This window comes from Anopheles gambiae, chromosome 3, assembly GCF_943734735.2.
Source record: "Anopheles gambiae chromosome 3, idAnoGambNW_F1_1, whole genome shotgun sequence".
Lineage (NCBI taxonomy): Eukaryota > Metazoa > Arthropoda > Insecta > Diptera > Culicidae > Anopheles > Anopheles gambiae.
In genome coordinates this window covers 52,102,135-52,117,233 of record NC_064602.1, presented here as the reverse complement: position 1 = coordinate 52,117,233, position 15,099 = coordinate 52,102,135, and the positions used below count along the sequence as shown (strand labels likewise).

The following is a 15,099-nucleotide window of genomic DNA, read 5'->3' as shown; positions in this document are numbered from 1 at the left end:
TAAAACCATCTGGAAAACAGTGTATTAGTTGACGGCGACAATCTCAAGGTAGTACAGGAGGTTTGCTGTCTTGGGAGGGTCGTTACCTCCAACAAGGACATCAGCTGCGAAATCCGGAGATGCATTGTGCAGGGGAATCGTGCATACTATGGGGTTCACCAACTGTTGATATCCAGAAGATTTCGAGCCCGCACGAAATGTGAGACATATCACATTGATTCGCTTAGTGGACACGAGTCCTGGACCATCCGAGCGGAGGATGCAAACGCTCTCTGAAGTGTTTGAGCGACGCATCCTCCGGACCATCTTTGGCGGTGTGTTCGAGCATGGAGCGTGGAGGAGAAGGATGAACCATGAGCTTGCTGTGCTGTACGGCGAACCGAACATCCTGACGGTGGCGAAGGCTGGTAGCCCACGAAGAAGGTGTTCGATAGCGATCCCCAGTTCGGCATAAGACGCAGGGGAGCACAGAGAGCTCGATGGCAGGATCAGGTGAAGCGATAACTGTCGGAGATCGGGTGTCTACATGGATGGGAGGCTGCAGCCAAGGCCCGAGCTCCCTGAAGAATGATTGTTGACCGGGCCATGTCACACCGACGTGCTCAATCGTGAGCAGGCCAAATTTGAAAAATGTGTCCATCTTAAGTGTACAATTTCCAGTTTCCCAAACTCTATCGAAGAGGAACACGGTCAGGTGAAGTTGCCTACATACAACGATTACTTCAATTCATTTCATGAAGGCAAGGCGATACAAAAACAAAATGACAACTGAAAAATAACGCTTGTCAAACAAAAAAAAAATTAAGAAAAATTCACAAGAATTCATGTTAATTTGTTGATTTGCACTAGTTTGCAATAAAAAATATCAGTTTTGTTTGAATTTGTCTGTCCCAGACGGTGTATAGCGTATAGAGTTCCATCTGGAACACACACCTAGAACTTCTTGTGCTTTGGCACAACAACCGTTGTCGGCCAAGGCCTGCTTGTACTACTTTTGGGCTTGGCTTTCAGTGACTTATTTATTTCCATAGCAGGACAGTTAGTCCTACGTATGGGGCACGTTCCAGTCGGGGCTTGAACCCATGACGGGCATGTTGTTAAGCCGTACGAGTTGACAACTGTACCACCAACCCGCCCAACCTAGATCTACCGACCCAAAAAAGCGAACTAAAACGAGAAAAACAATGGTAGTGATATGGCATTATGACCAATATTGCCATAATCCGAAATCATTGTGCACGGTTTAAGCGATAGTGGACAGTCTTGACATGCTGTCAGATTCAAATTATAGGAATGCGCAGCTTACGCTACGCTTGATTCAGTGTCCAAGCTCCAACCAAACTCAACGTTTTTTATTCTGATAGCTGGAAAGAACATAACAGTAGCACGCTTCCGCGTCTTGATTATGGTACAAACAACCACCACTAATACAGCATTTGTATGAGCCATACACTTAATTTTTGCGTCGATCTCAAGTCTACCGTTACATGACTTTCAACCGTTGTCAGAAAAAGTGAATAAATCCATCTTTCCGCATCGTAAAACGTATTCGCTCCTTTTTGTGAATTCTCTTTAAAAAAAATTAGGAGCCACAAACAAAGTAGGCGCCACTAAAGGTATAACGAAATTGGTCGACCGAAAAAAGAAGCATTAAAAAAAGTTACGAGGCTAAAATTCATCTGTAAAATTTTTCGTTACGTTGGTTTTTTGATGTGTCTGGCATCGGCCTGAAAGTACTGTTGAGTAATGGGAACAATAAATACTATTTTCTAAAAGAACAGAAACCATCATTTTATAATATCTTAGTTTTTGCAATCACTTCGATCGTTCCCACTTCCACTGGGGAACGAAAACTAATTGGAAAACTGGCTATTTTGACTGCCTATTTTGAAAACATGTTTCCTATCTTTTTTCCAATAATAACCATGACCGTGCGGCCACGAAGTGAAATTCACAGCGAAATGATATATTAAACAGGTGAAAAGCTGATAGGTTACGCTTCGCGGCATTCAGCTGATGTGAAAAGAAAACAAATGGCGTTTACGAAATTGCAAAAAATCCATCGCAGAATTTTAACATGGAGCATTTAATTAAGTTTCAATCATTAATCTTTAATTCTTCCATTTGGTGAATGTTCCGCTTGAAAAGATACACTGTTTAAATGATTATCGATTAGCAATACGGCCGAAGCCGTTCTTTCTGAATAAAAAAAATTATTATCGAAAGCAGATGTTGTTTCTCCTTCAACCCATTTGCTGCACCTGTCAATAATTCGTTTAGCTGTATATTTGACTCTTTGTGACCGGAGAATGATACATTTACCAAGTTGAGCAGTAAAATTATATTATGTAGAACCATACAAAATTTAATCCTAGTTTTCGTCATTGTATGATGGAGTAAGTCTCGGGTGGAGCTAAAACGAATAGGTAAATGATACATTAATTATTAGGACAAAATTATGTTCGCGAACAGCAATCGGAGCTATCATACCCCAAGTAAATTTCTCGGAACGTAACCTTCGCTACCCAAGGAGCTGCGAGCCCACCACCATTCTCGTTCAGCTTCATCTCCTTTCCGGATGATAGTCAGCGTGTCGTTGACGAAGAAGCTTAATTCATCAGGCTGCTGAGATTCGTAAGAAAATACAGCATACACCTCTCCATTGTTCAATATACCCAGCTTTTCCTGTATACCTTTAAAGAACGAACAACATGCATTTTAATTACTAATGTTGATAATTTACGTGTCATGTACATGTATAATTCTATGCTTAACTGATATTAAGTAACGCTCTTGCACGCAACAAGAGATGTCAGACATCTCATATTCTCACCATATTATCATCTTGTGATTGATGTTCACTTAGTACCAGACCACTTAATTCAGACAGTGTTGATGATCTTCTTTACTTGTTGAGGATTTAACCTCGGAAAAACTTGCATGTAAGTTCCCAAACGGTGGTGCATTTTATAGTTGTACCGACTAGTGTTGTACATCATGATTTTTTTTTTTTTTTTTTTTTATTCATTCATATGAATCTCCACCCATCAGTGAATATATTTACAGGGTTTCTCAAGCCAAATCAACATCGTAACACTATTTTCAAACACAGCGATTGTTAACATCATATATGCAATTCGAATCCGTAAACTCTTTTCAATTTGGTAACGCTAGGTTTTGAACATGTAAAATCCCAAGTCGATTCTGGAAAGTGTATAATGGATGAAAAGACAGCCAACATACATTTTCCATTCCACGACGTTCTATATACAATGGAACTCCTCAGAACGAGTTAAATCCGTTCCTAACTCGTATTGCGGTAGGCTTTTTTCATACAATTTGTATGAAAAGTAAAATAATTGGTTCCAGGTCAAGAAAAGTGTAAGTATACAAGGTGTATATGCATCACAACCATACGGAAGACTTCCACGTGGCAACAATAATGCATTGATCAATTATTAGTAACAAAATTCTCGCCTTTACGAGCAAGTAGATCAATACAGGGTTTCTCAAGCCAGCTCAACATCGTAACACTATTTTTCGAACAGGTTAAACGATTGTCAACATCGTACATACAATTCGAATCCTTAAACTCTTTTCGATTTGGTAACACTAGGTTTTGAACGCGTAAAATCCCAACTCGAATCTGGAAAATGTATGTTCGCTGTCGTGTCATCCATTATACATTTTCCAGATTCGAGTTGGGATTTTACGGGTCCAAAACCTAGTGTTACCAAATTGAAAAGAGTTTAAGGATTCGAATTGTATGTACAATGTTGACAATCGTTTAACCTGTTCGAAAAATAGTGTTACGGTGTTAAGCTGGCTTGAGAAACCCTGTATTGATCTACTTGCTCGTAAAGGCGAGAATTTTGTTAAAATCTTAAAAACGTCCTTAAAAAACCTTAAAATCTCTTTCACAACGTCATACTCTTCCCTCTTCCTAGCTTCCCTTTCCGCAATCCCCTTTTAAGAGGCGAAAGAGACTCATGAGGTCCAAAACCTCTATAATTATACACAACAACAACATCAATTCATCTCACACTTGTGAAACACACGCTTCTGAGAGGGGTACATTACACACTAAAATTCCCGTCCTGCCTACTTCCACAGCCAAAACCGAAGAGAGCATCCAATATTGTCAAATGAGAAGGAAGAAAATGGAACAATTAAACTTCCTCTTCCTGACTTACTCTACCTGTCGATAAGCGTAGCAAAACTCTCAGCTCCGTTAGCTGATCTGAAAAGAGTTATCTGGACGTATCGTGGACGGCTTTCCGAGCAGTCCCGGTTTTTTTTTAGATTGTTGTATGACTTCGTAAATTTTGGACTGGCAGTGAGAGTTAATGTGTCACGTTACACTTTTCATCCACAATTATACATTACCCCTTTTGGAAATAGCTTGATATTTAACGATTGTTAGTGTTGACTCTCGACATGGTCACAATTTCTTATCGGGAACAAACATGAAATTGCTCGTTATGCGATATTTTACCCATGAACAGGGATATTTATAGAGCTTTTAGATTAGCTTGTTTTGCAAAAAATTCGATTGCTCTCGTTATGAGGGGTTTTAATATGTATGTATGTATGTATACGTATATAAATATATTTATAACTATATTAATACTAAAGTAATACTTATAACTATATTATAATATTATAAATATATGTATATATATATATATATATATATATATATATATATATATATATATATATATATATATATATATATATATATATATATATATATATATATATATATATGTACATATATTTATCAATTTATATATATTTAGATATATTTTCTAAATATATCTAAATATATATCAGGGTTTCTCAACATCCGTAAACTTTTTTCGATTTAGTGACACTAGGTTTTCCAATTGTATGTACGATGTTGACAATCGTTTAACGTGTTCGAAAAATAGTGTTACGATTTTGAGCTGGCTTGAGAAACACTGTAATATATTTTATATTTGTATAAAATAAAATAAGCAGTCTTTAGACAAAAAGCAACGTACTGTAAAGATATTCTGAGCAACCGTCAAATCCTTCTTCATCCTCTTCGCATTTTTCGGCAGGAGTTTCGTGATCGGATAGAGTTGCTGCAAACAAACAGGCGCCAGACTCGACCAGAAACTTTACCATGGGCAAATTATTGCAACTGGCAGCACAATGCAAAGGGGTCCACCCATCGGAATCCTGTGCATTCACGTCGCATCCAAAATTTACCAAAAATCTGCAACAGAATGAAACATTTAATAAGGTTTTACTTACAAGAACAATACAGGGGTTTACATTAGAACTGAAGACCGCGAGATACTATGATGAATTGACGTGAGTCAATCACAAGACTGCAGAACATATTCTACTAGCATCACTACTTACTTTACTATTTCAAAATGTCCCGCGCATATTGCATTGTGCAAAGCTGTAATACCTTCATCATTTGCTGCACTTGGATTTGTTACCTGTAACAATAAGAGATTGTTGTTTAGAAAATTGAGCATTATTTATTTAATTATAAATAAAATAACAATGTTTAAGCTTATTACATTAGTTTGACTCACCTGCATCGCAGTTTTCTCGACGAGTTCCAGTTCTCCTTCCAAACTGGCATCCAACAGTAATGCCAACGGATCGAAACTTACACGCCGTGAAAGTTTATGTTTACTTCCTTCGCCTAATGTAATACCATTCCCGTTATCGGTCCCAATGTCAGCAGCATTCCCTTGAACATCTGGTTCCATTAGGATGAAATTACGCTTCCTTCTAGTTACTTCATTATCTGAATTTCCATCAGTACTGTTACAATTCCCACTTTTTAGCTTTTTCAATCGTTCTATTGGATGTTCTCGACCAGCATGAAACTCACTATTATCTGACACATATTTTGTACTATGCAAAGATTCGCTTTCGCAGTTACTATATTGTGTAGTCTCATTTACCTCGCTAGTATTAGCAGTAGCTGTCTCCTTTCGTTTATTTATTATCTGTTGCGTTGCGGATGAAATTGGAAACTTATTTAATGCTGTATTAGCATTGCAGTTGAGATTGACAGAGTTTGTAAAGTTCTTTAACTTTGGTTGTTCTAAAAATGGATGTTTCCGGATAGTTAAGGGCTTTGCCTTAATTGGGAGTTTATCATTTACCGTGGACTGTTTATTGATAGCCCCCTGCAAACTTAAATCCGGAATATCAAAAGAGGCTGACGCCGGTGCATCGATTTCATTGTTTGTTAATCCTTCAATAAAAGCTACATTCATTTCGTTACCATATTCATCTATTTCATTATTATTCCCCGATACCACCAAAGGATTTGTTCCTGCATTGCTGACACCGGAAATTTTGTTGGGTTTAGGAGGAAGGGCTGGTCGATTGTTATTGTTTGGGCTTGTTGAAATTGTTGTTGGATCAGCTTCGCTCAATGTCATGACGTTACTTTCAATACATGTTGGAACTTTACGTGTGACTCTCGTGATTTTTACACCCGTTGTTCCACATAAATTGTAAGAACTGGCAACCGTAGATGAGCTAGGCTTCATAGCAAGCGTAGGTGCTACACTGTTGATTGGTTTTCTGGGTGATACCACCAAATTTCCTAAAGGAATGTTTTGCAAAAAAATGTGGCTACCTTTTGGTTGGCTTAAGTTATTATGTTTTAGTTTATCTTGACTATTTCCAGTTGCGCTTGCTATTTCAATATTACTATGTTTTGACTGTCCTTTATCTAAACTTACGACCAAATCTGATTCATAATCATTAGAGTTATCGCAGTTTGATTGTGAATTGGAATTATTCTTTGTTTCAAAATCATCAGATATCATGTTTTGGTGCACTTCCTTCCCAGTAATTGTACCATTTTCTGTTCCCGTTCCAGAAACGTTTCCGAGATTTTCTGCGAAGCATGATCGATATTGCTGTTGTTGGTGCTGCTGCTGTTGGCGAACAGCGAGTTTTTTTTCATCACTTTCCGGGGCGAACAACATAGCTTCCTCACCACTAATAGTTTTCATACTAGTTTCATGTTCCCACTGGTAATTTTGTAGCTGTAATTGCTGCACATGTTGTGGTTGTATATAGTCAGAAGAATTGCTAATCGACGGCTGAGGTTTATCATTCATGCTCAACAATGAAGATGCAGGCGAAGTAAAATTGGACCCATCTCCTAAAGATGATGATTTCGCGGGAATATGATTAAACGGTTCCACTGCAACGATATTTCCTCGACTCAAAGTTCTTGAATGCGAGGAGATGATGTGTGTTGACGAGGATCTGTAAAACAATATTATTTTAAAGTTACAAATATAATACCATATTCCTCTGGGTGTCCCAGATGTATAATATTAATGCTATTATTAATTCTGACTGAAAATGACAATTTTGAACCTTTTTTGAATGAGTTTTAAAATTCGATTAAAAGGGAAATTATTTTGCATTTCATGTTCCTACTGGTAATTTAATAGCTGTAATTGCTGCACATGTTGTGGTTGTATATAGTCAGAAGAATTGCTAATCGACTGCTGAGGTTTATCATTCATGCTCAACAATGAAGATGCAGGCGAAGTAAAATTGGACCCATCTCCTTAAGATGATGATTTCGCGGGAATATAATTAAACGATTCCACTGCAACGATATTTTCTTCAGAAAATTATTCTCAGCTCAGCTATCATATATGCTAGCCAGGGATTACTGAGTTAGAATCCTAATATTTTGTGTAACAGATAGGGTGTATTGCAGGGTTTTCGAGGATTATATAGACATGTTCAGCGAGTTGTAGATTCGTTCAGGTATATAATACTCTTTCAGCGAGATATATAATTGTTCGGTTATACTGTAGAGTTGTCACTTTCGTACCCCTTGGACTGCAGCTTGGATCATTCTCATCAGGAGGTAAACAAACAGTTTTCGAAAAAATAAGCTTTTTTCAACTAATTTATGTATTAAACAGCTTGGGGAATGATTATTAGCTACTTTTCGGACTTTTAAGAATGAAAAATTGAACCCTGCGGCACAGTGTGTAAACAAAACAATTGACAGCTCTACAGAATTGCTGAACATGTCTACGCCTACTTCCGAACAATTCCATATCTCGCTGAAAGTCTATTATATGCTCGAACGAATCTACAACTCGCTGAACATGTCTATATAATCCTCGAAAACCCTGTATTATGAATCTTTGGAAAAAGATCAACACGCTCTTAAATAATTTCCGAATACATCGGAAGCCCCAGAATCTAATGGGAGAAAATCTGGTATCATATTCGCCGTTCGAATCGATGAAGGTTTCGTCAACTTTTTTGCTCTTGTTCTAGCGTTCTTGACATTTAGTCGAAGCAACTGGTAAACGGAGTAAATGTAAACAAACTGATTGAGCACTTCTTTTAAATCAACAATTTCCATATTTTGGTTACAAATGGAATATATGTGAGCGATAAAATTGTTACTAGACTTGTGTTGAATATAATTTCAAATGTAGACAGCGGTCACAATTCGTTTTATGGTTCAATTTGCGTGTTTCCGACAGCATGAGCTGTCGGGAGAAAATCACTCGAATCTGCCTACTCGATGATACCAATTTAAGCTTTTTGAACTTGAACTTTTTTTCATCAACTCGGAACTGCCGGCGGAAAAGTTACATGTCAAATGATAACAAAATTAACGTTCGAGTGAAATTTCTTGAATGCCGAACGCAATATGACAGGCTTGATAGTCTCAATTTACGGGCGCCCAATGTTTGGAACTTTTGGAACTCAAACTGTGTTGGCTTTTTATTTGTTTCCAATCAAATACATAAATTGGTTATGCATCCTCTTGAAACACGAAATATATGTTTATTTATCGCAACAGAATAATACAAGCCGGTAATAAAAAAATGCTGATAAAAATACGACTCTAAAAATATGACCTAAATGTTGTTTACATCAGAGCTATACGAAAAAGTGTGCGGATTACAGTGTTTCTCTAGCCGGCTCAACAATGTAAGCATCATTTCCAATCCATAAAATCCCTATTCAACATTGTCAAATGAATGTCGTGCGTAGCGGAATTTAGGGGAAGTGTGCCACCTTAAGCATTTAATGTTATAACTCACTAAAACGTGTTTATCAAAAGCCGATTTAAATCTCATAACCATTTTACATCTATTTCCTCACTTACTAATGAGTTCCGCTTGAAAAAAAAGTGCAAACAAAACTATTTTTGATGTGTTTTAAAAATGATCGAAAAATACGTTGTTTTTGAACTATGGGGCAAGATTGTCACCCGAATGGGACAAGACCTGGTTAAAATAAACGTATTTCTTAGATAATTTGATTTTTTATGTTGGAATAAAAACTAGTGTATGTGGCACTAGTGTATGTATTAGTGATGCGCGTTGCGTTCCGAACCTGCCAGGTGCGATCCGTTCCAGCATGCAAGCATCCGGACCGCGATCCTTATTTTTAACCCAAGCAGGTTCAAACTGAACCTGTTGCTCCCACCGTTCTTTGCGATCCGACCTGAACCGACTGTTATCAACGATCTTATCGATCCGATCTGAACCGGCTGCTCTCAGCGTTCTCGGCTATCTGTGCTAGGCCGGTTGCTCTCAGTGCTAATTGCGATCCGGCCTAGAACGCATGACATTCTACTCTCTTTGTATTGATGAGCCGGTTTGCCGGTTCAATTTAAACCTGTTTCTCTCAGCGTTCTTTTCGATCCAGTCTGGAACGCACGATCATCTGCTCTCTTTCATACGATGGGCCGATTTGGCACGTACAAAGGAAGCAGGTAAAATTTGAACCTGTTTCTCTCAGTGTTCTTTTCGTTCCGGTAAAGAACGGCGTTCTCTTCTCTTTTGCTTCTTTCTAGTATGGACACACACACACATTCTGACTATGTGCGCGATAACAGCGCAAGCCACACTCTCTCAGTCAAAGAGATAACGGTACTACACCTGAGCCGTGAAGCCAGAGAAGGATAGAGATTTGTGATTGGTGGAAAGCTAATCGCCAAAATTTAAAGAGACAATCCTGCACTAGCGGTAAGCGCAATGAATGAAATGTTTCTCTTCTGCCATATGGATGTTATCAGTATAGGTGCGTTATTTGGTCTGGATTGTGGTAGTCAATGAATTGCTATGTGTTGGGTGCTGAGCTGCTTCGTTGCACATGCATTTCCAATGAACTCGTTTGAATTTTTACCTGAGATCTTCTTTGTGCAACTAAATATTTAGGGTGCATGACACGTTTAGCCTTCTGCAATAATTTATTTAACGCCGTTTATCGCCCCGTGAAACAGCGCTATTCTTATAGACAATTGAAGTGCACTACAGGACACTTTCACACCGGTAGTCGACCGTACAGTATAATGTCAACCCTACAGAAACAACTTAACAGTCTATGTATTTCATATAAACCAAAGTTATTCGATGCTATCTGCTTCTATTAAGAAATATTAATTCAATCAGTGTAGTGTAATTTAATCCATACGAAATTTAAAAAAACCCGATTAAACTTGTAAGCTTTTTGATTTTGCATCAAAATTTCATTTGTGTTGCAACAGATTTCTGATTTACTTCTTTAGTTAGGATTATGAAAAGGGAATAATGATTAATTTTAGTAAAAACAAATACAACAAAATGCCTTAACCTTTTAATGAAAAAGGAACTGTATAGCGGGCTACTTAAGTTAAGCGTTTATATTTTAGTAGAATAGTTTTACACATTCAGTAAACTATTATTTAGCTTTGTTTTCATTGAAACTGTGTGATTACTGCACCAAAATTATAATACACAATATTCAAAGAATACTTACAAGTTAACCATATATAAAGTGAGCAACTGAAAAAATCGTAACCATGGCAGGTCATCCTGCGTTCCCTTGAACCTGCGTTCCGCGTTCCGTTCTTTTTCTCCAGATTGGCAGGTTCGTTCCGTTCTTCAATTTTCGGAACTATTCTCATCACTAGCATGTATTCCTACTTGTCTTGAGTCACCAATGAACCCTGTTTGACCACCAACTGTACCACAATATGGTTTGTTACTGGTCTGTTTTTCCGGGGTGGAATGCGCTCATATGTAATAGCGCACCATACCACAGCACGCTGTTGTAACAATAGCAGTTTTCGAGCAGCTATCAAAGTGGGTATAATATACAGGTGGCTTTCTCTCAAGGTGTATGAATTACGAAGGCTGAATGTTATCGCTTCTGTTTGTGAATGAAGATTTTAAGAGTGTTTTGTGTATTCGTCAAGCCTTCAGAAAGCTTGTTTGAGCAAAAGTTTTCACCCGTCCTGTCAAAAAGCGATACTAAAATTTAGTTATAAAAAACATGCTATGAGACCATGAGACCATCACACACCTATGAAATATGGTGGCACATTTGCCCCAAACAGAGGTCTCGAAATTAGTATCTTTTTTGAAATTGGATTTTTCAGTGACAAAAAGAAAATTTTATTCAACTAACCCCACAAAAAATTCACGTTTTCTCAGCTTTACGGTGGTATAACTATTTTCTCGGTTGATTGTTCCCATGATTTTTAGGGCTTATTTGGTTTGATTAAAAAACTAAAATTTTATGCTAAATTTTGAAACGCAACATAAAACAGTTCAAAACAATGGGAAATTCGAGATACGCGAATTTTTAGTTTTGACAGTTAATATGTCAAATCAATACAATTTTTTTCATCAATTGTCAAATGAAAAATAACTTGAACTTTTTCCAAAAGTTTTAAATCACTAAAAATACAAAAATAACCAAAGTTATTTCACGAATTGCATTAAATAAGTAAAAAATTACATAAATGAACTAAATTCAATCAAAGAAACATTACTAATCAAGTATATTTTGTCTGTAAAACGTGATATTCGACACACTTGCCCCAAATTCCGCTATACCAAGCAACCAATGACAGATCATTCAAGTTTTCATTTTTATTCCTGAATTGTATTTTACGGGATTGAATTTTTCATTTCCGATGTTGAGCTGGCTAGAGAAACCTTGTATTTCGGACCACTTCTGTTAACGCCACGGACCGCAAGTTGTCCAGGGACCACAGGTTGGATACTACTGGTTTACATGATCGCTTTATATCCATATGGGGTTTCTCTAGCAAACTCAACATAATAAGCAAACAAATCAATCCTGTTAAATACATTTTAACAATAACAATGGAAACTCAAATGACCGTCATTGATTGCTTTGGTACGTTCGACAAACATTTGACAATGTTGAGTTGGGATTTTTACAAATTGGAAATGAACCTTACACTGTTGAGTTGGCTAGAGCAACCTTGTAAAGCATGTTGTAGAAAACAAATCTGTACATAACATTAAACGGTTGATTTGTCGATTTAATGGTCAAACAAACCAAACAAAATCAAAGATATCTAGAAATCAACCAAAGTTGTAAAAAAATCATTATTTTATTTTTATATTCAATTACACTTCCCTGGGGGCCATGGCTATCATATATGATACCCATAAAAATATGTAAACAAAAAGTACTTGACTCCCAGGGAAACATCAACAAAAATGGTCTGATGCTCAAAGTGTTAAGAAAAATTACACTCAAATAAGATATGTTTTGGCTAAAACGTTGGAATTAGACCTACGCAGGAATTCGAGAAACACGGTTTCTTCTCGATCATTAGCACTTTGACTGCCGAGCACACCCACTGTGGCGTGATGCAGTTTTTCGATTCACACAGGCTATTGTATCATGAGTTTTTAATTATTTAACGGCATTTTGTATCGCTATAGTAAATGTAGATTGTTAGATCTGAAACCTGCACAAATTACTCAGAATAGAATAGAACATGAGAACATACAGAATACAACAGAAAATATTAAAACGTAGCACCATCAAAACGAACCGGCGACACTCGCAGTTTTTAGAACAATAGCTACGGCGTCTGGCGAAGAAATGAGAGCGAGTAGTGTTAATTGCGTATCTCGTGAACAACGTATAGTTGGAGTTTTGCCATTTAAATAGGAATGTAACTGATTAATTTCTATATCATATTATTCAAAAGAAGCAAAGAAGTTTTGCACAAAACAATTTCTTCGTGGCAATTACACAGTCTGTTTGTGCTAGTAGATGGATGACGATGAGTGCACAATAACTATGATTTTTTTCAATCAAACTATCGAACATTTAACAATAAATGATGGCAGCTAGAATAAGTCAGTCTCAATAAGACTGGATTTCGACTACTCCGGGCGACTATTACTAGATTGGATATAATCACATCTAAGAAGATATTAATTATTTTAAATTAAGACAACTAGAAAGACAGCAAATGTGCTCTAATAAAATTACCTCGAATGCAACGGTTGGTTAACACTGGATGGGGTTATTTTTCCGTGATTATTTTGTCCTGATCCTGGACTAACATTTCCTGCATTCAAATTGTAGTTTTGTACGTTGAGTATTCGTTTTTTATTAATCCGGCTTTGCAATTCCACAATACGTTTGTCCACCGAATGTAGTTCTATCTGGCGCTGTTGTAATGTTTCTCTCTGCATATTTAAGCGGGCATTCTGTTGCATGGATAATTGATTACGATACTGTAAAAAATACCACAAAATATTATTCTATACATCAATCCATCCATGGTGTAATTGTTTATCTTTTAATTTCATCTTACAGCAAGTTCCAAGCGCAATTTTTCCAACTCTTTCGCCGCTGGTGTAGCATTATTGTTGTGGGGATTTGAATTAAGACTGTATGAAATGCCGTTTGTACCATTACCGACACCTCGTCGATCACGTCGTAGCTCTTCAAGCTGGCGTGTTAACGCTTCAACTTTAGCTACTGCAAGAGTAAGCTCCTTTTCCTTCTCACTGAATAGCGCTCGTATCGAGTCAAGGTCATTACCCAGCGTAACGTTATAGGTTTTTTGTAAATCTACTTGTCCCCTCAAAGCCCTGAGGCGTCGCAATTTTGATTCCTGGGCTTCAACACGCTCGCGCAATCGACGAAGACGCTCAGCTTCAGCAACCGAAACAGCATTACGTGTTTCCTGTGATTTAAGGAAACGTAAACGTTGTTCCTTTGCCGCAAGCATCTGGTGCTGAGTATCAATCTGATGTTGTTGACGCATTGCCATTGAACGTAGTTCTGCAGCAGTCGGTCGATCAGCTCGGTCATGCAGCTGAATCTAGGACGAAGAAAAATCTACCATTACTACTAAAACAAAGTGTAGATTAAGCATACCATGAATATACGCATACATTATCTTCACTATAACTCGGTTGCTTCATTCCATGATATACATTTAACAAAATTCAGAATAAGATTAGTGTTGAATTACATGTAATAAAACCAATTGAAACTCGTTCGTATTCGATTGTAATAAAACACACGAAATGCTCACTTCACAAGACAATTTTATGCTAGTAAAGAATAATGAAGCTATCTAGTAATGTACAACTTCACTGTTTTACAAGACTATTATAAATGGTCACGTATTTCCACGCGTAACAGCACAATAGTTTTTCACAACATGTTGGTGGAATCCAGATATGCTTCAACCTGTTATAAACTACCAAATATTTCAATATTGAAGAAATGCTCTAGACGTGTACATTCACAAACACCACCATTTTCACTACTGGAATGCCCGAAACATCGATAATATTGATTTCGAACATAAACTCTACAAGTATTTATATTATTAGATTTTCACACAAATAAGTTAACTGTATTTTCTCTAATTACTTTTCCATAGGATTTTCTCATTACAGATGACGACAACACGCCATTTTGTGTATATCGTAAGTTGATATTCGATCTGCTATGTACAGGTAGTTCCGAATATATGCGATTTTCTAAATTTGACAGTTCCGTGAGGAAATGTACTACAGTCCGATCCCGAGTTACGCAGTTGGTGCATTCCAGAGGAATCCGCGTAACTCGAATATCAGCGTAACCGGATCAATAAACGATGCGCAATCTAAGATTGCCAATACAGCAACTATCCGCAGTACGCGATACAGTCATTATCCGATATACGCTATCGTACGGGACCAAGCGCAATAGCGTATCTCGAGTTTTCGCGTACAGGCGGTCCCCGAGATACACGGTACCTCTTATACGCGGATTCGGAGA

At 37.4% G+C, this 15,099-nt stretch overlaps 1 protein-coding gene across 4 annotated transcripts; it reads right to left on the bottom strand.

The window, feature by feature from the left end:
- Positions 1 to 2,232: 2,232 nt before the first annotated feature.
- LOC1277317 (apoptosis-stimulating of p53 protein 1) lies at positions 2,233 to 14,853 on the bottom strand. 4 transcript variants are annotated; one of them, XM_061662596.1, is made up of 9 exons: positions 14,710 to 14,805; positions 14,223 to 14,384; positions 13,637 to 14,149; positions 13,309 to 13,556; positions 5,577 to 7,281; positions 5,395 to 5,477; positions 5,028 to 5,245; positions 2,491 to 2,693; positions 2,233 to 2,413 (listed from the first exon to the last, which is right to left on the bottom strand). In XM_061662596.1, exons 2-9 carry the CDS (start codon positions 14,250 to 14,252, stop codon positions 2,372 to 2,374), a joined length of 3,042 nt encoding a protein of 1,013 aa, XP_061518580.1. In that variant the 5' UTR covers positions 14,253 to 14,384; positions 14,710 to 14,805; the 3' UTR covers positions 2,233 to 2,371. The 4 variants fall into 4 exon arrangements, with proteins under 4 accessions (XP_061518580.1, XP_061518579.1, XP_061518578.1 ...); XM_061662595.1 differs by having other exon boundaries at positions 14,223 to 14,533; positions 14,710 to 14,795; XM_061662594.1 differs by having other exon boundaries at positions 14,223 to 14,853.
- Positions 14,854 to 15,099: the final 246 nt, after the last annotated feature.

Bases quoted from the DNA above. Each gene is read 5' to 3' on its own strand.
- LOC1277317 (XM_061662594.1), bottom strand. From the start codon at position 14,252: ATGAAGCAACCGAGTTATAGTGAAGATAAT. The intron at 7,282-13,308 runs GTAATTTTATTA...ATTGTTTTACAG, and splicing joins AACCAACCGTTGCATTCGAG to ATCCTCGTCAACACACATCA. The intron at 2,414-2,490 runs GTATGATAGCTC...TATTCGTTTTAG, and splicing joins TTCCGAGAAATTTACTTGGG to CTCCACCCGAGACTTACTCC.